The following is a 25,367-nucleotide window of genomic DNA, read 5'->3' as shown; positions in this document are numbered from 1 at the left end:
CAGCAAAGCAATTGCCCAGCCCCAATTGTTTTAGTGATGAGCTGATCAATATCCCATTACTGGATGTAACAGTTGCTGCAGGAAGTGCACAGAAGATTTTAATGCATGAATTATTCATGCTGTGCTCGTTCTTTAGTCTCAGAGCAGAGTGACAGAGATTGTAAAGATGACTGGGGTAGTTTCTTGCATAAAGTGACTGCAGTGAAATGCTTCATATTTTCATGCACACAAGCAGCATTGAGTGGGACGGCCTATTTAAGAAGATATAAATCCCTCAGCTTACAGCACAGAATGCTTGATTGGAAAGCGTTGCAGCCATGTACAGAGCCAGTTTTCCTGCTGTCTAACCTGCTTTCAGCCGAAGGTTGGCTGAGGGATGCTAGCGGCTGTGCTTTGCTCTGAGGTCACAGTTTGAAGCCTTTTTTTTTTTTTTTTTTAATTTGCTTTCTGCCGCAGGAGAGGATCTGTGAAGTTTATTGCTGCAACCATCCTTGTATTTTTCAAAGATACAAACTTGGAATAGTTATTATGGACAAAAGGACATGCTGGAATTCACCATCTAAGGTAAAAAAGGGGTATTTTTTTCTTTGTGGATTTGAGTGCAGAAGAGAGAATATGCTGAGGCAGGATTATGATGATGCAGTTGTGGTTACATTGACTCAGATATCTGTGCTGGAATGCAGAGTCAGGATTCTCGGGTGGATATGGCTGCACGGATCCTCCTGGTCTGATTGTTTAAAATGGTTGTTAAATATTGCTGAGAGTAAATACTGTTATACTTTTCAAATCCTTTAGTTTGTTGTGAGAGTGTGCATTTCTGATCAATTTTTATCTGCTATAGATGACTGCATTGTAGGGAGGGGCAGGACAGTCACTGAGGTGATCAATATAACAACATGATCTATTTCATTAGAGGTCCTAACAGAATAATGACAATGAAATTTCATTGACTTTTTCCCTCTGTCTGTATATTTTCTGTAACATTTGCAAGCTTACAGTAAAATGTATGTCAGGAAAGAAGGTCCCATAATCTATTGCTTGGCTACCCTGTAAATAACTAAGATGGTCAAACTATTACATTTTGGATAGAAGTCTGGGCTGTCATTCATTGTCAATAGACAAGCCTGTCCTTATTGTTCTTCAGAAAACTATGTACTGTTACAGATTTTATGTACAAAGGCAACTATTTCAAATTATGTAATTTTTCTGAGGGGGGTAAAAAAAAAGCATTCTACATTCTTTTCATTTACATGTTTGACAACTCTAGGATATATTCAAGAAACCTGTCGGGCTGATGTAGATGTAAAGAAAGATACTACTTCTTAAAAAAAGAGAAATTAAATTATTTATGCCCATGAAATGATTTACCACAATAAATACTTACAAATTTCTATGCCGTTAATATTTTGTGCATTGGTAGATTTTGAAATTTTGGAAAACACTATACAAATGCTTTAGTTTCTGTGTTCAGTCACTTGAAGATGTACCAATACTTTCAAGGAGACATATTGTCGCAGAGTATTGAGAAATACCCAGTTTAATAAACCTGAAAGCTGTTAGCTGTGTGATCTGAAGGTGCAGGGTACTGCCAGTAAGCATTACAGGCAGTCACAACAGGATGCTACCGTTCCTTGGGTAAATGCCTTTTTATTTTGAGTTTATATAGCTATTTTACATTTACATCTAATAACACCCCATGGGCCAGTTTTGGATCCCTGAGTCCGTATGCCACATTGCACAGAAACACGTATGGACCCCTGCCTCGGTGAACAGTGTGTGTTTGGTTGGTAATTACCTAATAATTAGCTGGAAAAATGCTGTACCAGAGATCAAGCATTGTTAATATAGCTTGACTAAAGACGTGTCAAGCAATCATCAGGCCGAAGCGGCATTTTTGAACCCACCATTCTGTGTGAGACTGTGTGCCTTGCTGTATGGCCTGGCAGGTTACCTGATGCCCTACTGCCTCGGCAAGCTGCTCCCTGCCTGCACTTACCCAGGGGTACGGCCTTTTGTTACCCTTCCTCCCCATGCTGGGGAAAGCTGGCCATGTCAGGGGATAAGGAATATTTTCAGCTGGGAGGGGAGAGGTAGTGCCAGTTCGCGGGATCCTGAAAGCCCATTAGGATGCTGAGTCACAGAGCAGGTCTGGGAGGTACTCACTGGCCACCGGCTGTAGCCACAGCAGCTCTTGCGCTGAGACGAGACCTGGGAAGTCAAAATATGTGTATAGATAAGAGGAGCATCTAGAGGGAAGAGAGAGATGTTAAAAATCCTCCCTGGCAAACACTGTATCTTGTGTGTGGTGAGTGCAAACACACTCTTGGGCGTGCGAGCTCCAGGCTGGGAACCCGGGGAGGGGGAGGATAGAGGTGACATCAGTGAAGAGCTCACATAGTAGTAACAAGAAAGATATATACGATAGTTGGCCCCTTGCAAGTGTGCTAGTCATTCTTCATTTTCCATCAAAGACTGATGATATTTTCTCTGCTTCTGCCATGAAATATCACCTGAAATGTATAATTTGCAGATTGAGCAGGCTTTCAACCATGAAAACAGATATAAAAAGGAAATAACTAACAGCAGGAAAAAAACTTGCTCATCTCCTCTCATCTCTTTAAACAGAGAATACCTAACTTCATGTATCACAGGAATTAAGTAAAATAATGGAAACCTATTTCTGTAAGAGAAAATAACATATGTACACAGTTGAGGGTTGCACATTTAAATATTGAGTTTATAACATATATGATTTACTGAAATATGGCTCAGCTCTTTCTGTGCTTATCTACTATTTCCAGATGTATCAGTGCATAAACATCACTTATGTACTTTGACTATTGTATATAAAAAGCATCACAGCCACACTCTCTTGTAACAACATACACATTTTTTTTTCCCCTCTTAAAATGGAGGTACTTAAATTACCCATGTTTAATGAGGAAACAGATACAGTAGTAATTGGTAAAGAAGTGGAAATAATAATTTTATTTTAGAAATAATGGTAAGGATTTTCTAAGGCACATGACAGAAGTATCCAGGGTCTACTGAAATTCACTAGGGACCATGATTTTTAGTCTTTGGCTGAGATTTTCAAAAGAGTATGTATAAATATTTTAGTCTCTACAGAGAAAAAAACTTGAATAAAAAGCAAGGAAAACAAAGGCAGCCTAGCAACTGCTTACTGTTGATATAGATAATCAGAGGAAAAGCAGAATTTTTTTGTTGTTGCTGTTCTTCTGATCCAGGGAGATAACTGAGTAATTATATAATTTACAATACCAAGAAATTATCCAGGGTACTATACAGAGAAAAGGATTAAGAAAGGAAGTTCTTGCAAGCATCTTATTAGTAAAGGGATATTGTTAGAAAAAAAGCAGCTTAATGTGGACAGAAGTCTCCGTTACTGACTTGTCAGAATATTCTCTTGTTCTCATTATAATGTCAAAGATTCAATTACAGCACTTGGTTTCCTTAAACCCAGACTTTGCAGCTTTTTACCAACTTGGACTTAATTCTGGAAAATTGTCTTGTAATAAATACATTTGTCATCAGAGAATTGATGTCTGCTCCCAGATCTTATTGATTTTGTTCTTGCTCGGGGCTTCAGAGCAGCCCCATTCAATACAGTTAATAACTGAAGGCGTGACTATTTAGGAAAATCAGACGCTTCAAGATCGGATGCTTAAGCATCGTGTGAACTCAAGTGAGCACAAATCAGTTCTCACTCCTTGTTGCAGTAAAGTGGCATTGTCATACTTTTGAGTTATGCCTATATGACAATAAAGGGAAAGGTTGGCTACTGTGGTCTATAGTGGTTTTCATTTGTTGCTGGAAAGAGAAAGCAGGATTAATACATATTAATAAAGGGAATTAATAACAGGAACTAATGGATATTAAATGGTCATGCATTTAGAATTGTTCCAAAAATGGCAAAATAGTAAATTAGCAATGCCTTGGCATATAGCAATACTTTGCTAACAGGAGCGTGCTTCTAATTTATTAATAACATCATAAAAAGTGTATTTTTCCTGTAACTCACCACGTTAAACATTAGTAATACTAATGTTATAGTGATTTATATTTGCATTTCCTACTATGGTGGAGAAGAGACTACTGAGAATAATCAGATTGCTTATGACTGATTGAATAAATCTTCAGACAGTTAAAAAACAGTAATTGCATAGAAATAATTTTAGGCAAGCAACATGAATACTTTGTCAGTGCTTATTAACAGAAAAATATGTCAGTATGTGCGTATCTGTATATAATAACTGCTTACTCAACATATCTGTTCCCTGAGCTCTAGTTTTTCAGCAGTAACTGAGAATAGGCATGTTTTCCTTGTGTTAGCATTTCCCTGTAAATGACACCGAAGGGATGATGGAGGTGAGTTCTGTTAAACATCACTCACTGATAGCACCAAGAACTCACTGGAATTAGCTGAGCAGCAAGAGAACTGAAACTCCTTTACCCTATTTGCTGAAGACGTTATTCACAGTAGAGTAATATTTCAGTATGTTGGAAACAAGATCTTTAATCTCTTAGGAGAAACTAGTAAGAGGAGACAGTGTCTCAGGATTTCTGCTGTAGAATTTTTACAAAAAAAAAGAGCTGGCACACTAAAGATTACTGTATCAAAATAATTATTCACCTACCTTTTGAGCTGGAAGCTATAAATGCATTGATTAATGTGGGTCAGTGAAACTATTTAGAGTTTTTCAGCTGAGCTTTTTGAACTAGATCTTATTCCTTATTTTAACAATGCGCTTAGTGTTTTAAAGTGTAGATCTGGTACAGATATTCGTTCTGCCTCACACAGCAGCAATGCATAAGGGGCATCTTAACTGGTGAACAGTATGGCAGAAAATACAAGTTGTAGACAGCAAAATCCATTCTTCGAGGTATAGACTACAGCTACGTTAAGATATAGGCACAGAAATCTGCAAACCTATCAGGACGGGGAGTTGAAACACAGGCTTTTCCTCTGGGTGCTAGAATCCAGTGTGACTGCAGCATTCATCCATCTTCAGCCCTGAAACCAATCTCCTGTCCTGAATCCGTCTTCAAAGGGGATGGGAACGATGATCCTATTCATTAGATCCAAGGCTATTCCCATTGCCTCCTGTTATGGAATGAAATGATCCTCAGGCTGTTTGTTTCCATGTGGAGATGCCCATCAGACTCCAGAAGTCTCAAGCCCTTGACGTCAGGCGAATACAGGGAGTTTGACATTTTTGTGTCATGAGGCTTCGTACTGGTTGTTACTGACTGGAAAATTATTCTAGAAAGGAAATACAAAACTTAATTTGATTAACAGATAGAAAGGAAGAGCTGTATTAGTTAGTGCACATATCTGGCTATGGTAATGATGATCACTTTGATATCCCAGCAGACATGTTGTGGGAAAGCATAAGCCATATTTCCTTGTAGGAATACACTGACATCTGAATAAATTGAATCTTTTAACTCATTAGACCAGCAAAATAATGAGCTTACATGTTAAAGACTGTTGGCACAAAGTGCCTTGCAAATTTCAGTAACTTGTATTCAGCCTGTGCCAAATTGTAGGTTATGCTTTGTGAGGGAGGTTCAACTGTATTCAGGGACCAAAGTGTGTAGTATTTCATGTTAGGGCCAGAACTGAACTCTGACTAAACATGCTTTTTAAAGTTTCTAGTTCTGGAAGACTATGCTCTTTTGAAAATGTTCATAGTGGAGGATGACCAGGATTTCATAGCTGCAGGGAATGACTGCACAGTGGTCAGAAATTTGGCCAGTCTTTGTCCTCCTCCTAGGGCAGAGCATGCTGTTCCCTTGCGCTCTTTGATGGGAAAACTTCAGAGAGAGCCCTGGGTAGAAGCATCAGACAGGAAACAGCCAAGGGCTGTAAGCTAGAACAGGCAGACTGCTTTCTTGTGCCAAATGGGACAGAAGTATCAGTAATATTTTCACTTTTTTGCTTCTCTTAGGAAACTAATTTCTTAGAGTGACACAAGTTGTGTTCTTTCTACTACATCCACACATAGTTTAATGGGAATTATAACAGTAGAAACTTCCACTGACATTGTTTCTGCAGTGACCTTCAGTAGGATGCAGGAGGAAGAAGTTTGGGATGGAGAAGACACGAATTGCTTCTCCAGATTCCCTTGCACCTAACCAGGAGGAGATCTGTTTGGAGTGTCTGGAGGTTTATTTAGGTTGACATAGGGTTTGAAGCTCTCGTAAGGAGCCTTTTTTCTCATGAAATATCTTGAGATAGTGAAGCCCATTTAGTCACAGCATTACCAACTTTTCATAGTGATTTAGGGGCATAGATGAAGAGTACCTGAGTTTACTGATAGTTTTGATTGGGATTTGATGCTGCTGATCAGATAGTTGGTTATGCAGAATCACATTTATATAAAGTATGGTTTACAAGGCAACCCAAACAATCATATCTTATATGATTACTACATCTCACATGAATTAGACACTTCAAAACAAGTTCAATATGAACAGAAATAATAACAGAAATGTAAACAACTCTGCTTCCCTGGACTGGGATTCATGGGGTCAAGTATAAAGTAGCAGTGGCAGCCTTAATACAAGATGTTGGTTGTATTCTTCCACAGCTAAGCTTTCAGTTAACTCAGCAGCAACATTGTCTGTAAAGGGCATAAGCTATACTTAGGAGCTTTATTTGAACTGCTTATGAATTACAGATCTCAAGATCTTCACATTGGCTACTACTGCTAAGACTATAGCTGCTAATATCTTTTCTTGCCTGCAGTAATACCATGGTTTTTGAGTTTTTTCATGGAAAGCAAGAGGATTTCTGGTGTTAATTTGCATAAATAAATGCCTTTTATATCTTAGGATGCCAAGAAATCCTCAACTGGCTTTTTAAGACATCTTTTTTTCTCTCCTGAACCACTTCACGTCAAAAAAAAAAAAAGGAGGAAGGACAAGTGATATGAACTTGTGAGTCATTATAATCATAATAAATATACATTTTTATCTTTCTGCCATTTCTACATTTGTAGTGTAACAAAACTGTGTCTGTATTCAAGTAGTTCTGAATTTCTGTTTCAGGTTCCTGAGTATTTTTTCCCAATATAAGAATTCCTATTTCTACACCTGTGATGGTAATGCAGCATTGCATTAATTTGAGGTGCATTTGTAGAACTACCTCTGTACTTTGTTTCATGACTAGTTTGATACTCAGCTTGAAGCAGTTATGCAATTCCATTACTGGTCCAGAAGAAAATAATACTTTTGGTGATTGTGTTCAAATGCTTTGTCTTTTACCAGAAACATGCACAGCAAAGGAAGTAGGAATACCCTACTGTTTGCCTTTTAGAACTCCAAACCTGTTTTTTCCTTTCTTTCCTTGTGGTTCTCATACCTGATTTGAGGCCTGCAGTGAAAAGTATCTGAAAAAGGAAAATGGGATAGGCATGCTACTAGTGTTAGAAAAATGCTTACTAGTTGCTAATTCTCTTTGTGGCTAAATATATGCATTGCCAGAGCACCATGGAACAGGTGTAATTCCCTCCTTCTCCCTTGCCTACAGCTGCTCTGAAACCTACTGGTAGCTTTCCCATCAGAAAATATAGACTTTGCTAATTAATAATTTGACACCAATGATTTATGGCACTCTCCTGTGTATTTTGTCTTCATAATTTTAGTGGTAAGCGGCATGGAAAAATCCAGAAAGAGAAATTTTTCAGTCTATTTTTGACCTCCCAAGGGTTTCACATCTACTATATGAAATTGTAGTCTATTGATTAATTCACTAAATACAGAACAAGTTCACATCCTGATGGGAAGAAGTTGAAAGAATTCTGTTTTCTTTCATTGTCACTAAAGGCAAGACTGAAGGACTTCAGAGAAAAGTATTGTAAAATATGTGTGTATTCAACCTAATGGCAATGGCACAAGTGACTGCAACACAGCTTTAAAATGGAGACAGGTTAATTTCTGAGGAAATCCATGTAAAGAAAGTTTTTCTGTGAAGGATCACATGTCTTCTTGTGGTCCTAGGAAAGCAAGAGAATGTAGCAACTTTCTGTACTGGGAATACTCGAGACTAGACATTTCTGTCTGCCAAGGGAAGACCACTTTTCTGCCAGTGGCCAATACTTGCCCTAGTTATGTGGGTAGGGTGTCAGCTGTACTTGGGAGAGGTGTGGCAGGAACTGCTTCAAAAGCAGCATCTCACTGCTGAAGGCAATGCACTGAATTCAGCCTTTTCCGGCTGTGCTTTGGTTAAAAGTCCTCCAGATTTGTTTGGTTCCTCAACTTGGACTATCAGCAGCAGAACGTGTACATATGTACATTTTTAAAGAATAATTCATTGTCCAGGTGACGAGGTTTCTGGTTCTTGTGCCCTGTAGCACTTTCCTCCTGAATTTTACACATCTGGAACAAATCATTCTCATTTTACATTTAGAATATTTTAGTGTCCATCTGCTTACTTATAGCAAGCACCAAAAAAAAAAAAAAGTGCTTGATTCATCATGTATAATTTTCTGTATTCCAGTTGTTCATATCTAGTCTGATTAGTTCTTTGGTATTGCTGAGAAAAGCCAGCCTGACATGACATTAAAAGCAATAAGAAAAAGGAAAAATTTTGTTGTGAAGTGTAATTCTCAAACTCTTCAAAATATGTGAAATAGCATAGATTGAGTTTTAGCCTTGGAAAGAGATGTCTCCTTAACACTATAAAGGGTGTGCAGAAAGTGAATAGCAGTGATTGTGACTGTTTCTTGTAACAATTTCATTCAATTCTCCCTTGTTCTGTAGTGAGAAAGGTTAAGTATAAACAAAGGAATGTATCTGTAATTTAAAGTATGGTTAAACTGTTTGTGTTATTGCCACAGAGTGTATAGGTGTAAAATGTTCTTATATGGGCTGACAAAGAGATGAGACAAATTTGCAGATGAGCAATCTGTTAAAGGCTGTTAGACAGAATGGTGATAACGTGGATGTGGGAAGTCCCCAAATCCCAAAGTTCTGGAAAAAAGAGGGTGTTTGGGGAAGCAGCAGTCAGAAGCATCCTGGGTAAATTCTCTGGGGCACTGTCAGGAGCAGACCTGCCAGGTCACAGGCACCATGGTCTCAACTGGCAGATCTGCTTGCAGATTATCAGGTAAGGCTTGTGCCAGTGGTGTGGCTGGCAGCTGAACAAGCTGCCAGGTGCGGTGCTGTGGAGACTTTGGGCAGTATAGCTGTCCATATGCAGGAAATCACAGGCTGCTGGGAGGCAGCCAGAACCCTCAGGACTTTCTGGGTAAACCACCAGCCAAGGCTGCAGCCCCAAATCAGGAGGTTACTGTCCCTGGCATTAGTGGTAGTTTCTTTAGTGGATTTGCACCTTCTGTCACCTATTAATAGACATACAATGCAGGTTCATCTTCACAATTTTGGGGTTTGCCTTTTGGGGATTTTTTTGAGGTTTTGTTTGTTTTGTTTTTCAATATTGTGTTTACTATAATCTTACAAGTAATGAAAAAACCTTTTAGATGTCCTGTGTTTTCTATAAAATAAATTGACATGTGTTCACGCATTAAATCAGGTAAAATAAACTGGTGTGAATTGAAACAGACATATGCATCAAGTATATAAGTTATCACTGAACATAGGAAGGATAAGATGGTTATCAAGGGGAGTCAACATGGCTTCACCAAGGGGAAATCCTGTTCGACCAACCTGATAGCCTTCTATGAGTGCATAACCGGCTGACTAGATGAAGGGACAGCAGTGGATGTCATCTGCCTTGACTTCAGCAAGGCTTTTGACACTGTCTCCCATAACATCCTCATCAGAAAGCTCAGGCAGTGTGGCTTGGATGAGTGGACAGTGAGGTGGATTGAGAGCTGGCTGAATGACAGAGCCCAGAGGGTGGTGATTAATGGCACAGAATCGAGTTGGAGGCCTGTGGCCAGTGGAGTCCCACAGGGATCGGTTCTGGGGCCAGTCTTGTTCAGCATCTTCATCAACAACCTGGATGAGGGGACAGAGTGTACCCTCAGCAAGTTGGCTGATGACACCAAACTGGGAGGACTGGCTGATTCTCCAGAAAGCTGTGATGCCATTCAGCAGGATCTCTACCAGCCTGAGAATTGGGCAGAGAGGAACCTCATGAGGTTCAACAAGGACAAGTGCAGAGTCCTGCATCTGGGAAGGAACAACCCCCTGCACCAGTACAGGCTGCGGGTTGAACTGCTGAAGAGCAGCTCTGCAGAGAGAGACCTGGGAGTCCTGGTTGATAATAAGCTAACTATGAGCCATCAATGTGGACTCGTGGCCAAGAAGGCCAATGGCATCCTGGTATACATCAAGAAGAATGTGTCCAGCAGGTCAAGGGAGGTTCTTCTCCCCCTCTACTCTGTCCTGGTGAGGCCTCATCTGGAGTACTGTGTTCAGTTCTGGGCTCCTCAGCTCAAGAGGGACAGGGAAGTGCTGGAGAGAGGCCAGCACAGGGCCACCAAGATGATCAGGGGACTGGAACATCTTTCATGTGAGGAAAGGCTGTGGGAACTGGGGCTGTTTAGTCTGGAGAAGAGGAGACTGAGGGGGGATCTCATTAATATTTATAAATATCTAAATGGTTGGTGTCAGGAGGTTGGGGCATCCCTTTTTTCTGTTGTATCTAGCAAGAAGACGAGGGGTAATGGGATGAACCTGGAACACAAAAAGTTCTATTTAAACATAAGAAAAAACTATTTCACTGTGAGAGTGAGGGAGCCCCGGCACAGGATGCCCAGGGAGGTTGTGGAGTCTCCTTCCTTGGAGGTCTTCAAGACCCACCTGGACATGTTCCTATTGAACTTGATCTAGGTGGCCCTGCTTCTGCAGGGGGGTTGGACTAGATGATCTCTAAAGGTCCAACCCCTGTCATCCTATGATTCATTCTATGGTAATATTTACACATGCTAGCGGAACTATAGTGAAGCTATATCTAGCATTGAATACTAAGAAGATGGAAACACCCTTCTCCCCTCCCCCTTAACATCTGCTCCTCTGAATCTCCATTTGGGACACATTTAAAAATAAACCAGACTATATGAATTTTCACCTGAAATGCGATCAGTAATGAGCTAACACATTAAAGGCGGCAATTCCAGACAGCTGAGTACCATCTGGGACAAAATATAAACCCTCTTTACCTGTTCTTTGTGTTAGAAAGATCTTCTGGGGTTTCTCCAACCAGAAGTCTGTTGCTGGCCTGATAACTGTGCAGACCTTGAAGATTTTTTAAATGGGCTTTTGTTGAGAAAAAAGAGAGAAATGTAATTGCTAGAGGCTGGTAAAGACCCTTTTCCAATAATTGGGTCCAAGTAAGCATTTAGTGGTATTTGGAGAACTGGTAGCATTGGGTTACTTTGCCATTGTGCTTCCTACAGAGCATCCAAACCTTTATGAGAGGCCCGGGACTGGCCCATCACATGTAATAATTTGGGTGAAAGTGGATCCAGTGCACAATTGTTGAATGACAATATCCAGGGCCATAAAAGAAGGCCATACTGAACCAGACCTAATTCAGAATCCTGCCTTGAACAGTTGTTAACAATATGCGTTTCCCCTGCTCTACCTCCCCAACTCCCAGCCTTTAGTTGTTCAGAGAGTCCCTGATCCGCAGGCAGCTAGTGGGTGTTTAGTAGCCACTGGTTATCCCATCTTCCAGGAATTCAATCTCTTTTTGAACTGGTTTGACGCTCCTATCTGTGCTCATAGTATGTTCTTGTTTTCAGCCTTATGGGAGTTTAGACAATCATGTCAAAACTTCTTCAAATAAGGTAAGTATGAGAATAAAAGAATTTAAAAACAGAAATATGTGCTTTCCCAGAGAAACTTCATTCTCCTACTGCAGTGTATCTTGGATGCTGTAACATGCTTTCTCTGTTCCCCACGGTGAAGATGAATGCTGTGCCTCAGTACTCGTCAAGGTCACTCTTTTAAGAGTTTTTCTCTTTTATTGTGTCTCTGCTGTGCCTGCAGAGACTTTGAAGGTGACTTTGTTTTCCTGGTTCTGGTATGTGTCTTGTCACAAAATATAGACTTGCTTATACTGACAGCTATTTGTAATAGAGTCCAGAGAAAGAGAGAAGTAAATGTGTGCTGGTCATTTCTATACTTGCCATGTTTATTTTCTCTCTTAGCCTGAAAGAAACACATACAATTTAGGCTTACGTATATGTTACTATTTTGCACTAATTATTCATTTATTAAATTCTATTAACTGTGAAAGATAAGATGATACTTAGGAAAACACGGGATGAAAGGAAAAATTAAAAGCAATACATTCTGTTTGTACTGCCCTTTTATCCTTAGCCTAATTTTTGTGCACATCCAAGATGAAAGGCTGAGTCTGTTCAGTCTAGAAAAGAGAAGACTAAGGGGGGACCTCATGAACACTTACAGGTATTTAAAAGGTAGATGTCAAGAGGATGGGACAACGCTTTCTCTGTTGTCTCCAGTGACAGGACAAGGGGCAAGGGATGTAAATTGGAAGACAAAAAGTTCCACTTAAACGTAAGGAAAGACTATTTTACTGTGAGAGTGAGGGAGCCCTGGCAGAGGCTGATCTTTAAAGGTCCCTTCCAACCCCTACCATTCTATGATTCTATGATTCTAAGAGTCCTCGATAGTTGAAAGTGGTTTGGTGTAGAATTATCATTTTTTGAAGCAAACATCTTATAGGCAAACTGTAAGAAAATGTGAGGCAACTGCTTAAACTAGAACCTTCCTCTGTTTTCCAAACAGGTTTTCTTTTTGGTGCCTTTGTGTTTATAAATGGCTAAAATCAGACTAAAATTGAAAATGGATGAATGATTTTTCTTTGACAATTAGGAAACGTTTCAAGTTAGATAGTCATTGGTTAATTTAAAAATTACTAACACTTTGATGTAAATTAAGCTTAAAACTCATTTCTGTAGTAAATATTTTTATATATGCAACATCCATACAATGTTGATCAGTCTAGTTAAAAATGATACAGTCTCTTGATTTTTAGGAGTTGTTTATGGTAAGGCTGAGAACAAAATGCTGAACATGTTTAAGGTTTCTATCACGAGAATCACTATTTATGTTCTGTTAATTTGTTTTGATATGCAGTTAATAAAGCTTTAGCTGATACCATATTCAGCAAGCAATTCCCATCCTTCCATCCAAAAAATAGTGAAGGATAGAATTTATGCACTATGCTTAACTCCTCTCCGGCATACTATTTAAAAATGATATTTAGATTGTAAATTGATCTGATTTTAATTAAAAAAAGATGTTGAAATTAAGGTGAAGTGTTTTTACTAAGAGCTCAGGAATAAAAAACACTGAATTTTTGTTTGTCATTGTTTTGCCTGAGAAGTGATTAACTATAGCTCTAAATGTACTTTCTGTGAGAGGAATAACTGTAGATCAATTGTGAGATTTTTTTCCCAACGTAATATTTCTTTACATCTGCACCTTATTAACATGCCAAAAGTGTGTCCTGTGGATGCATGTGGGCTGTGCAGCCAGGACAGAAAAGCACAAGACCAGCCATGGAAGAACTTAGAGCAGCAGTCCATGTTGATGCATAGGTCTAAATCGTAGAGCATTTCTGTACCCATTTGGTTGCTTCCTGGGCTAGTCCCCCCACACCACAGTTCTTTACCTAAAGACCCAGGGTGAACCTTACAGGCTTGCCTGTGTCCTCTGTTCCCCATCTGCCATTTTTACTACGAGAAGGCACAGTCAGATTCTCATGGTTAATCTTTTGTTATGACTATTGAAAGAATGATGGCATTACATTTCACTATGAAATGAATAATTTCCTTAGGCCTCTCAAACCTTTGATGCATGACAAGCTGATCTTAATCTAAAGTTGAACACCTCCGTGTAATTACTCAAATAGCAGGTAAGGACTGAGTTTGATGCAGTGATCTGGAAAACAGTGAGTGCCTGTGTAAACGCTTCAAGTAGTCAAAGCCTGGAAACATAAAACATTGCTGTATTCAAGTTCTTACTTGTTTACTTTTTTTTTTTTTAATGGGGTCCTTTTTAGTGCTTTATTAATAATAGATTTAATTAAAAATAGAGGATTGAAGATTAAGGAACGACCTGCTGCTGTCAGAAAGCATTATGTTCTTTAACTTTTTTCAAAAAGATCTCTTATGAAGAGTTGTTGGCTTCCACTCCTTCTTTGGAGAGTTGTTCCAGAATCCTCCTCACTTCAGGGCTATAACTTTAATCCTAGCAAAGACGATATGTTTTTCTAAAACTAACTTCTGAATCAAATTCTTCTTTGAAGAGTTATCTGTGAAGTCTGGTTTCTAGCAACAATCCCTCTTCTCATCGGATGCTTGTGCACATTTCCTTGCCTTTTATCATATGCCCAGGAGTAGAAATTTTGCTGCTCTTCTTTTACTAGCACTATACATAAAATCAGAGACATGAAAAGGCAGCATTCCCAGGCATCAAAACAGGAATTTCTTTCTGCCTTGTCTCTCAGACACAGTATCGTTGTCCTCAGGCTCTTCTGTGGCTTTGCTGTACACAGTGCAGTACCCACACAGTTTGAAATGTACTCGTACAGATGATTTGGTTTAGTGTAGTTTAGTGCAGCAGGGTGAGTTTGGTGACTGAGGCTTTAAGTTCTTTCATTGCCCTTCTATCTCTGCATCTCTATAGGCACATGCAAGCCTACAGGGGAATTTATTAGGGATGACACGTCTTTAGAGATTTCAGTTAAGAGAAGTCGTTAAGTAACGACTGTCACACCTTTATTTGTCCAGACCAGAGGTAACTCTTTTAAAGTCCTTAGAATTGTATGAGTATAAAACTAGCACCTCCTCTTGCCCTTGCATTTTAATCTCACAGCTCTCAGGCCTCCCAGAGTAATGTATTCTCAAGCACAAGCAGGGGTAAGTCTGGCTTTTGCTTGTTGCTGTTCTAGTACAAGGTTGATGGGACAGCATGTAGTGTAATGCTCCACGGTAATCACAGATCAACAAAATGTCCCCAAGATGGTGACATCAACTAGAGTATTTGTCAGGTTTAATCAGAGTAAAAGTCAATAAAACATCTTATGGGATACTTTTTATTAAGGCTTTTCTGTTGGGGTTCACTGGACTCTGGTGCAATTAGGCATATATCAGTCTTGTGTGAACCTACCAAGTATATCATGGCTCTGGAAGCTCAACAAGCATGTTTATTGATGAACAGGCGAAAACCCCATTTAGTGGAGCTCGCTCTGTGGTATTTTGCTTTGTCATAGTTCCGGAGTTTAGAACAGATGGCAGCAGAAAGTGCCCTCTGGCCTTTGAGACAGAGAAGAATTAAAATCCCGTGGGCTACAGATTTCTCTGGAGGTTTTAAGTCTAGAACAGTCTTAAAGTCACTTTTGTTTCATTCCTTCAGAGTTGAACAAGTTAGACCTTCTTGTTTGTACTGAAATGACAGTTTGTACTGGATTTTTTTTTCTGTTTTAAATTGCTAACCTCAACCTTCTGAAGAATTTTGTCCAACTTGAATACAGAGGTGTTCTTTACTGGTGCCTGCCTTATTGGAACACCAATGTAGTTCAGTAATTAAACTCGAGGAAATAATAATTTGACTGAAGTATCTCTTTCTTCTGAAAATCCAGATTTTCCTGCTTAGCCTTCTTTAGAAAAAAGAAAAACCAGCTCCAGATTTATAGAGTTAGCTCAGGCCTGTAGCCAGGCAAGCATAAAATGAGAGTGAGGTTGGAAACCTGAAAGCAGGAAACCTCTTGTTTCATTTACTGCAGGATGCAGAATTGTCTCTCAGTGGCCCCTTGGCAACGTGATGGGCATGACCCTTCAATAAGATTTCTCAGGGTATCAGGACTGCTGGCATAGCCAAGCACAGCAGTAATGCACTGTGTTGTGGCTGCAGTGGCAAATACCACATCACAAGCAGATTAAATCTGTAGAAAGCTAGTGAGAAAGAAATGGAATTCCCTTTCAAATTTGAGCTGTTTGTTATTAGCATTTACTTATAAAGGACATGGGGGTTATTAATCAACAGGCAGCTGAACATAAGGCAGCAGTGTGCCCAGGTGGACAAGAAGGTCAAAGGCATCCTGGTTTGTATCAGAAATATTGTGACCAGCTGGACCAAGGAGGTGATTGTCCGCTTGTACTTGGTGCTGTGTTCAGTTCTGGGCCCCTCACTAGGAGAAAGAGGTGCTGGAGTCATCCAGAGAGGAGTGGCTGGGGGAGCTGAGGCTGTTTAGTCTGAAGAACAGGAGGCTGAGGGGAGACCTTATTGTATATATACGTGTACACACAAGTTATTTAGAGACTTTGCCTTCATTTTTTGCCTTACTTTGTAATGAAGTGCTCTCAATTTGATTAGGCTTTTTAAAAGAAGTTCCAAGAGCTATAAAATTCTCAAGAGATGTAGGAATACAATAATTAGAACTGAATTATTTTTGTTAAACAAATCGGAATAGATTACAGAAGTGTTTATAACTACAGCAGCTAAACTCAGAGGCCATATTAATAGAAACAAAAAATCCCCACCTTTGTTATATTTTAAACCACATTAAAAAAAAAAAAAATTAAGTGTCTTTAGGAGGGTTACTGTAGCATAGACCAAGGTAACAGACAATCTTAGGAAATCCTTCAGAAAGGCTGCGGGAACTGGGGCTGTTTAGTTTAGAGAAGAGGAGACTGGGGTGGGATCTCATTAATATTTATAAATATCTGTGGTGGATGTCAGGAGGTTGGGGCATCCCTTTTTTCTGTTGTATCTAGCAAGAAGATGAGGGGTAATGGCGTGAAGCTAGAACACAAAAACTTCTATTTAAACATAAGAAAAAACTATTTCACTGTGAGGGTGAGGGAGCAGTGGCACAGGCTGCCCAGAGGGGTTGTGGAGTCTCCCTCCTTGGAGGTCTTCAAGACCCACCTGGACATGTTCCTATGCAACTTGATCTAGGTGGCCCTGCTTCTGCAGGGGGATTGGACTAGATGATCTCTAAGGGTACCTTCCAACCCCTACCATTCTACGATTCTGTGAATTTAGCACTGAAGTTGCTGCTAATGAAAATCTCCCTGGTCTCATTTGTAAATATTGTAATGGGCCCAATGCAGTCTGCCTTACTCAAACAGATTCACTGGTGAGGACTCATTGATATGACAGACACTACACATGTGCAGAGTACAAAAAAAGAAAGGGGTAGGGAGGAAGTAAAGAGAAGTCTAATTCAAAACAAATGGAAATATTGGAGTACAGCTGCCAGATACTCCATGCAGGAGTATAACGAGGCCAGAAAAAGAGCTTCAGGCATTTGGAACCTCATCCAATCCATCTGCTTTTTACAAATATTAGTTGTTGCTTAGACATTAAGTATTATGGGCATATCTACACCACACATCATCAAATGGCAGAGCAGTATAGTCAGGTAAGCTGGCCATGCTGTGTGGGCAGAGCTTGCACCTGTCTCAGTGCATACAGCACGCTTTAAGTTCTCAATGCTCTTCCACGTGGTAGCCTGCGTACATTCCTTGGGCTCGAGTCCAGCGGTGTTGCATCCCCAAACTGAAGCTTCAAGCAATTATTTACAAACAGATGTTCAGAGGAGGCTGTTTTCTGCTCTGATTTCAAGTTGTGTACTGCATCAGTATATTATTCCCAAAATTTCAACTTGCATATGTCATAAATTAAGAGTACTCTATGCTGATTCTTAATACTAAAACTTTGGGGAATTCAAAAATATTACAGAACTTAAATGAATTATCCCTATTTTAAAATGGTAAGTTAAAGATTAATTTTCTGTTAAACACAAATCTAACAACATTGGCAAAGCCACACAGTAAAGTAAGAGACTAGTAATTAGAGAACTGATAGAGTGGAAATGTTAAATGTAAAATGTAAAATGTAAGCCTTACAGGGATGGATATCTCCAAGATAAATGTCAATGGATTTGCTGTGTCACCTTTAGACATTTAGAGTATGGAGCAGTGTCCCTGAGATCATATTTGTATCATTTGCAACTAAAAGAAGCAAGAAACCTTTCTGAGCCTCTAAAGTTAGTATCTGAACTCCCTGACTTAAATAAATGTGATCAAGCTTTCAAAAATACTAAAAAGATAATTCTAAGCAGCAATGAGTGGATATGTGGATGCATTACATGCTTCAGTGCAAGCCATTATTTAAAAGACCGTGTTTGGATTTTAAGCTGACCTTGAAGAACCTAGGTTTTAGAAACATGAGCTACAAGATATGCCTGACACTGAATCATGTATGAGCTCTCCCATTAGGGCAATATGAGCATTGCCACTTTGCCAGGCCCCAATGTTTCTTTACCTTAATTATCTTCTTAAATGATTCCCTCTTAACACAAATGCTTTTGCTTCCGGTCTTTGTTCAAAGCCGAAATAAGGTTGTCTTTTTCCTCCTTACAAAAATCTGAGTAGTAAAATATTTGACTGCAGGTAGAATGAGAGATTTGAAATTGAGAAGGCGTGGGCTCTCAGCAAAGGAAATTACTTTTAGTGTCCAAGTGAAAAAGGATTGACTTACTGGCTTTGAAATTGTGTGAGTGATAAACATTTTATTGGGGTTTTTTTTCACTACTCCAAAAGATAAAATATGCCTTAGAAACATATTGTCCATAGAGGGCTAATTTAATTGCAAAATGTGTACCAAAGGCATGTCCTTCATGGAGGGTTTATGTGCACCTTCTTATAATTCTCATGCAGCCAGAGAGTAACTACATTTGCTTTGCAGTACATGGCATTATTTGAGATGCCATATATAGCCAGTCTTATTCCTATGTTAATGCAGAAGTGCTCGGAGTTCCCTGGTGGAGCAGAGGCCCTGCTGTCCCCAACTTGACTGACTCTTTGCCAGAGAGCTAAAGTAATCAGATATTTCAGCGGGACTGAGCTCTCAAGAGCTGATACTGTGCTGCACAGCCGATATTTGGTCACGATGCTGTAAGTTTAAGCCTATAGTGAATACACAAGTGTGGACAGAGTTCAGTTGCTTTTGTCATTTCAGTAGGGAGTGACCGGGGGAGAGTATAAAAATATGCTGTGCTGAAAGTAAGTTTTCCCTGGAAGACAGTCTTTGAGTTGGTAGGAAAGAGAAATGTATTCCAGTGCAATTGTGGCTAAACCAAGAGGCCTGGTTACCCTAACTTTGCTCAACACCAAGGTTTAGGTATTTTATTGTGAATGAACAGGTTTTATAGCATATATATAATAGTACCTAGCTTTTATGCACTATTTGAGCAAAGCCATCCATCTCATGAGGCAGCAGTATGACATGACAAGCAAAATAAAATCAAAGAAGACACCTCCAAAGGGGCTCATGTTTTCTAATAGGTGAAGGGAGATGGTAACAAAAACCTACTGCTTATTTCTCTTGTATGCAAAGGGGCATGTGTCTAAGATTTACTGGTTTGTGAACAGTGAGAATAGACATAAGCAAAACTCAGTATGCAAACAGAAATTACATAAAATCTGAAAAGGGGTCCATCTGGCCTAGTATTTTCTCTCCAGGAGAGAATACCATACATTGAAGAAAGAGTATAAAAAGGGGAAAAGATTGCATAATATACTCCTATAATATTCTGTCTTTAGAAATTTGTTATTTGAGAATTCCCAGATTATGGCTGCCATGTTTGTGCTTAATGGTATTTTACAGACTTCTGTATTGCATGCTTGTACAATTGCTTTTGATTTTGTTAAAAAATCCTTACATAGTTAGTGGTGAGATCCACAGTATGCATGTTACAACCATGGAGTGAACTTCTAATGCTGATCACCAAATTTTCCTCTTTCACTGTAAAGCTGCAGGGAGCACGCAAACTTAATTCCTTCTGATGAAACTCAAGTGGAATTTGTGCCCCACATGTATCTTTAAGTTAAGCCTCTCTGTGGGTCACATTGCATGAGCAACCTGTTCCTCAAGAGACTGAAGGAGGATACATGCAGCTTAGGAATAAAAAGTGTAATTTACTCCTTTGTATATGCAATAGGTAGGGCTAAAAGGCTACCAGCTACCAATCTCAAAAAGATTTTCTGTGTATCCTGCTGTTCCACAGTGGGCATAACCCACATGGGGAAACAGTCAGCCTCTGATGTGCCTTGCTTCATCTTAGATATTATGAGTTGCTTTTCTCGCAGTTCCTGTTTTTTCCATGGGGTTTTAGACCTTTAAAACTTACTGGTTTTCAATCATTACTTTTCCTCTGGAATGACTAAGCTGTTGTCTTTTACTTTCTCAACAATTACACTGCTCTCCATGCTTTTTCTTCTCTTGTCTCTCATAATTTTAGGTCACATAGTGTTTCATACTTTCCCAACACTGTCCACGAATAAACCGGAGTGGAGGTTGCACAGCTGGACTGTGCTAAGCTGGGTCTTGTCCCAGAGACAGACAAATCTCTGGGCTGAAGGGGGCACTGCCAACAAGGAGAGTTCAGTCCTAGCACCATGCTAGAGGTAGGCAGAAGTGAAACACCCCCAGTGCACCTTGTGTGGCTGTTAGGTCCTCTGTGGTGGCAATCCTTGCTGCTTCTGGTGTCAAGGCAGCATCCATCACCATCCATCACCAGTGTCAAGGCAGCATCCATCTTCTGCCTACAGCATTTTGCAGAGGAGAAGAATGAAAAGACCAGAGCTATTGGCAGTGCCTGAGCTGGGGACAGCAGGCGTTTATGGAATGGCATGGTGACATTTTGCTCATGTGGTTTGTGGTTTTTTTCCTAGTAACACCTAGCAATTTATTTTTTCAGTTTTAATGGGTAACGAGTGGACTTTCTTGTTGGCTGCTTCAAAGAACTCTAGCAGAGCTGGGAGGCATGGTTTCCTGCTTAAAAAAACCCAACTGATCTTCATTTATATATCACACTTAGCAAATCACAAGAATATGTATGCGGGTTTGAGTTACCATTCTACATTTTTAAAAGAATAATTACTGCTTTTTCTCAAAACATAGATAAATACATTGATTTATTTATTTTTTTTTACAAAAAAGGACATGATTACATACTATATTTGATTCCTAATAATTAATTTACTAAATACAGAATATGGAAGGAGTTTTAAAATGCTGCAATTTGTAGTCTGTGCACAAAGAAATCTTGCAGAGAAATATCTTGTACTAACTTTCAGCTGTGCCTTGACTACTAAATATATTACCTTATAAAATAATATATTATAGTTCATTAGTATTAATTTGTTATGTTAAATTTTTTAGATCTAATATACAGAAATGAACTATGGGGTATCAAATTAATTAGTATTCTTAGTTGTGAGTCTCAAGGTATTTATTCTGAGCCCACAAGCAATGCAGTAGATTTTGAGGAATTTTTGCAAAGCTACAGTGTTTTGTGGCCTAGATTTACAAAACACTAGATAAAACTATTTTTAAAAATAAAAATATCTTTTTAATTATTAATTGCAACTGCGTTGTAATTAAAAACATAAAACTTAAGTGAAAAGTCATAAAACTAAATTATTCTAATTATATTTCTTCCCTTTCTTCCTTCTGGGGACATCATAACAGCTGTAGTTAATGTGGGCATTTATACTTGCCATGGAAAAACTAAATACCTGTAATTACTAGCAATAGCTCAGTTTTTCCAGTGAAGAGGATGAGTGCTTGTGCACTGGGAGTAGTGAGATGATAGTGTATATCTTCTTTAAAATCTATTTTTGAGATTGCAGACCAGTGAGAACACAGATACTGGTCTAGATCCACTGGTTTAAGAGGGGAAGTTAGGGCAAAGGAGACAGAAGCTGGGTGTCTACCCAGCATGGATCCTCCCTGCGCCTCTTTCACGCGACAGTCTTAAGGCATTGTGAACCATCATTTTCTGTAACAGCCAAAACTCTGAGTGTCTATTTATACTTTTGACTTCCTCAACATACACAGAGTCACAGAATGGTAGGGGGTGGAAGGGACTTTTAGAGAACATTCAGTGACAACAACTTCCCTAATTACCTGGATAATCTTCTCTACCTCATGCACAGGGTTATAGATCTCCTCTGTCACTGCTTTTGTGAAACATGGAGTGCAGGTTTATATAGTTGTTGTGTGGAAGATGTTTCATACCCCTAGTCAAATTCTTCTCCATCTCTATAATAAATCAATTTCTGCTTTTTTCCTTTTTAGTATGAGTGTCCACAGTGGCAGCTGGATAAAAAAAGGTGGGAGCAGCACAGATTTACAGAGCAGCATTTTGATTTTTTCAGTTCTCTTGAATTAGAAACGTCAGTCTTGGAGGCTAAGTGCAAGCTAAGAGCAGTTGTTTTGAGTTCAACTTAAGTGTTTAAATCAGTTAGACTAGCTGTGAGAATAGAAATTTGTAACCTGTGTGTGGTGCAAGATAGGAGTATTTACAGAAAAGGGAGAAAGTTGTTAGGAGAAAGAGAAGCAATTTCTTGCCTCAGGTGGCAGCATTTGGTAGAAGCTAGCTGGGAATTTAATATACTGCAAAAAACTAGTAACCCTGATCACAGAATTACAGACTCTTAAGGGTTGGAAGGGACCTTGAAAGATCATCTAGGCCAAGCCCCTGCCAGAGCAGGGCCACCTAGAGTAGGTCACACAGGAATTTGTCCAAGTGGGTTTTGAATATCTTCAGAGAAGGTGACTCCACAAACCATCAGGGCAGCCCATTCCAGTGCTCTGTATGTGAAAAGGGTATTTGGTATGTTGCATCACATGTATCGCCAGCTGTGCTGATACAGGAGTTTGGATGGTTCTTGTAGGAGTAGCATTTTTGTTTGCTGGTTGTGGAAGTGGTCACCAAGCCTTGTATTTGTTGCCTTGGCATGAGCTGGTTCCAGTGGCAGTGTATGTGTGAGGAGAGTCTGCTCCTAACAAGGAGTCTAACAAAGCTGAGGGATTGCTTGAACAGTAGGAGCAGTTGTTCTGGAAAAATATACATGAGGTTAGATAATTTTTCTATGTGGCTTATCACTCTTTAATGTTTTTTCTTTATAGCTACCCTGGGAAAATTGTTTGTGGCATCTGTGGATATTTGATGGTGTTAGGTTTCATTCTCCATCAAAGCAAGTTTGCACATAGCATTTGGAAAGCTCATTTAAAGCTGCCTGTTAAAGTCAGCATACTTAACACTCTGTATCTGCTCAACATGATGTAACCACATAACATAGTTAAGTTGAACTAAAAAATTATTCTTCTCAGCTTGTAGTAAGCTTTGAAGGCTGCTGCTACTGCTAAGAGCAGAAGAGTCAGAAAGTCTGAAGATTTTTAGTTTTTTCTACCCATATGAGATACCATGGATACAAATCTATCATTGCCTTTATCTGGAAGTCATTGTAGCTGCAATGTGACCAGTAGTATCTCAAGTCTAGTTCCCTCTTGACCACTTCTGAGAACTGGGTTGATATTTTCAGAGACCTGAGTGGTAATGACTATTTTAGAGCATCTTTCTGTTTGCATAGTTATTTTTCCCCAGTGTGATAATTTTCTATTATCTGAATTTCATCAGCTATTTTACCTTCAGTTACTTGGTATCATGATCTCCTTTAATTCTTCACAGACAGCTTAGATCTTACTGCCTTGAAAAATGTTCTACAGCAGCCTTCATCATCTCAATGTCCTACCATTTTCTCTCACCTTTGTGGTTCTGTTGAACAGCAAAATATCTGAGGGATTCCTCTGGTAGCCTTATTCCATTGTTGAAATCAGACTATACGTGCACTTAGTTGTGGTTCTTTTGATCCTTATTCATCTACAAAAGAGATTCTGTGAAGAGAGAATACTTGCTAGGGAGCCACCCTCTGAGCTATGGGTAGCAGCTGCATACAGGTTTCTAGTATCCATTGGTTTGCTAATTGCTAGGTTTGGTTTCTTCAGAGATTCTGAGTCAGCAGAGAAGGATGCTTCAATACAGTGCTTATATGACTAGGCTGATCCTTCCCTTATTTTTAGATTTGCCACTGAACTAAAATAATTTGAAGAGAGTAAAGATAGAGTGAGGAAAGTGTAAACATATATTAAGGAAATTTTTAAGTCTATGTTGAGTAGACATAAGAGCATGACTGTATATTCCAGGAGGCCTGGTATACCTACTTTGAAGCAAAACAAAACATGATGTTAGGATAATCGCACCTCTATGCTTGCTAGCTGCAAAATTACATTTCTTCCTTTACTTCTTTGTTACTGAGGCTTTCTAAACAATTTCACCTTCTGAAGTAAGTTGGAGAGACGATAAAAGTGAAAACCAAGCTAAAGTGTTAGGATTACAGTATTTTTAACTCCCAGTTCTGCCATTTCCGAGCTGTGCAGCCTGATAAATGCCCGTGCAGTGGCTTTCCTTTGTAGCACCAGTGACATCCAGCGGTGGCACCCGGTTAGACAAAGTCCAGTCTGTCAATTTAGTTTATCCAGTGATCTTTAATGCGCATACATTTGAAGTTGGCAACTTGAGATTGTTTTACTTCCTGACCCAATTCAGCTTATCTTTGTTTTATTGTTTTAATTCTGGTAGAACAGGATTTCTTTTATTGCTGCTTTGACAATGAGGTTCAGTGAATGCCTCCAGCTGGCATTGCCTTTTCTGTTGCTCTGCAGGATAGTCTAATTGACACAGTATTCTGGAATCTGCTGGAGATTGTGAACTGTATACTTTAGCAAAAGACTCTAGGATCATTAAGATTGCATAGTAGACTTCCTGCAGTGCTTATTACGGATGAATTCATGTTTATTTGTAGTGTTGACAACAGAAGCTGAAACCATGTATCCTTCTACTTTATGTAATAGAAATCTTAAATCTCATCTGGTTACAAACTGTTCTTCCTATATTAAATTTCTCTTCAGGTTTGTAACGGGTTGTACTCAATTTTATCTGTTGGTACTCAGCATTAGCACAAGACAAATGCAGTTAGGATGTTAATTGTCACACTTACTAGAAGATAATTTCATGGCAATACCAGTTAGACAGACTGATTCATTTTAAAACGCATGCATTTTGAAAAATAATATTAGCAGTTTGTGAGGTTTCTCTTTCCTGTTGGAAATGTAAATGAGAACAGAATTGTTTACGGTTAAATCACAGAATCTTAGGGATTATAAGGGACCTTGAAAGAGTCATCTAGTCTAACCCCTCCTGCCAGAGTAAATGCTATATTCTTCTCTCAGTAATTTAGTGTTGTTGAATCTGTGCACTTTCAGCAGAATTGAGAATACTGCTTGTTAATAGGGCTTTCCATAAAAAACCCCCAAACCTAACAAAAAAACCCACCTCAAACAGAAGTTATGGGGCTTTATTTGGCCTTTCCCCTGAGATATAATCTTTCGGAGATATTCATGAAGAGACCAGTTCTGCAAAGAGAAAAGTCACATCTTTTTGCTCATTTTTCAACGTCATTGTTTTGTCAAATACCATTTTC

The 25,367-nt window shown here is 39.2% G+C and overlaps 1 protein-coding gene across 1 annotated transcript in view; it reads left to right on the top strand.

Moving 5' to 3' along the window:
* The first annotated feature begins 462 nt into the window (after positions 1-462).
* Positions 463-25,367, top strand: part of CNTN1 (contactin 1) — a 138,731-nt gene continuing 113,826 nt past the window's right edge. Inside the window, exon 1 of the mRNA XM_062020482.1 lies at positions 463-564. Within this exon, the coding sequence (XP_061876466.1) occupies positions 529-564 (36 nt within the window). The 5' untranslated portion in view covers positions 463-528. The remainder of the gene's footprint in view (positions 565-25,367) is intronic.

The sequence above is a fragment of the Colius striatus genome, chromosome 1, assembly GCF_028858725.1.
Source record: "Colius striatus isolate bColStr4 chromosome 1, bColStr4.1.hap1, whole genome shotgun sequence".
NCBI lineage: Eukaryota > Metazoa > Chordata > Aves > Coliiformes > Coliidae > Colius > Colius striatus.
This window is presented reverse-complemented; position numbering and strand designations above follow the sequence as displayed.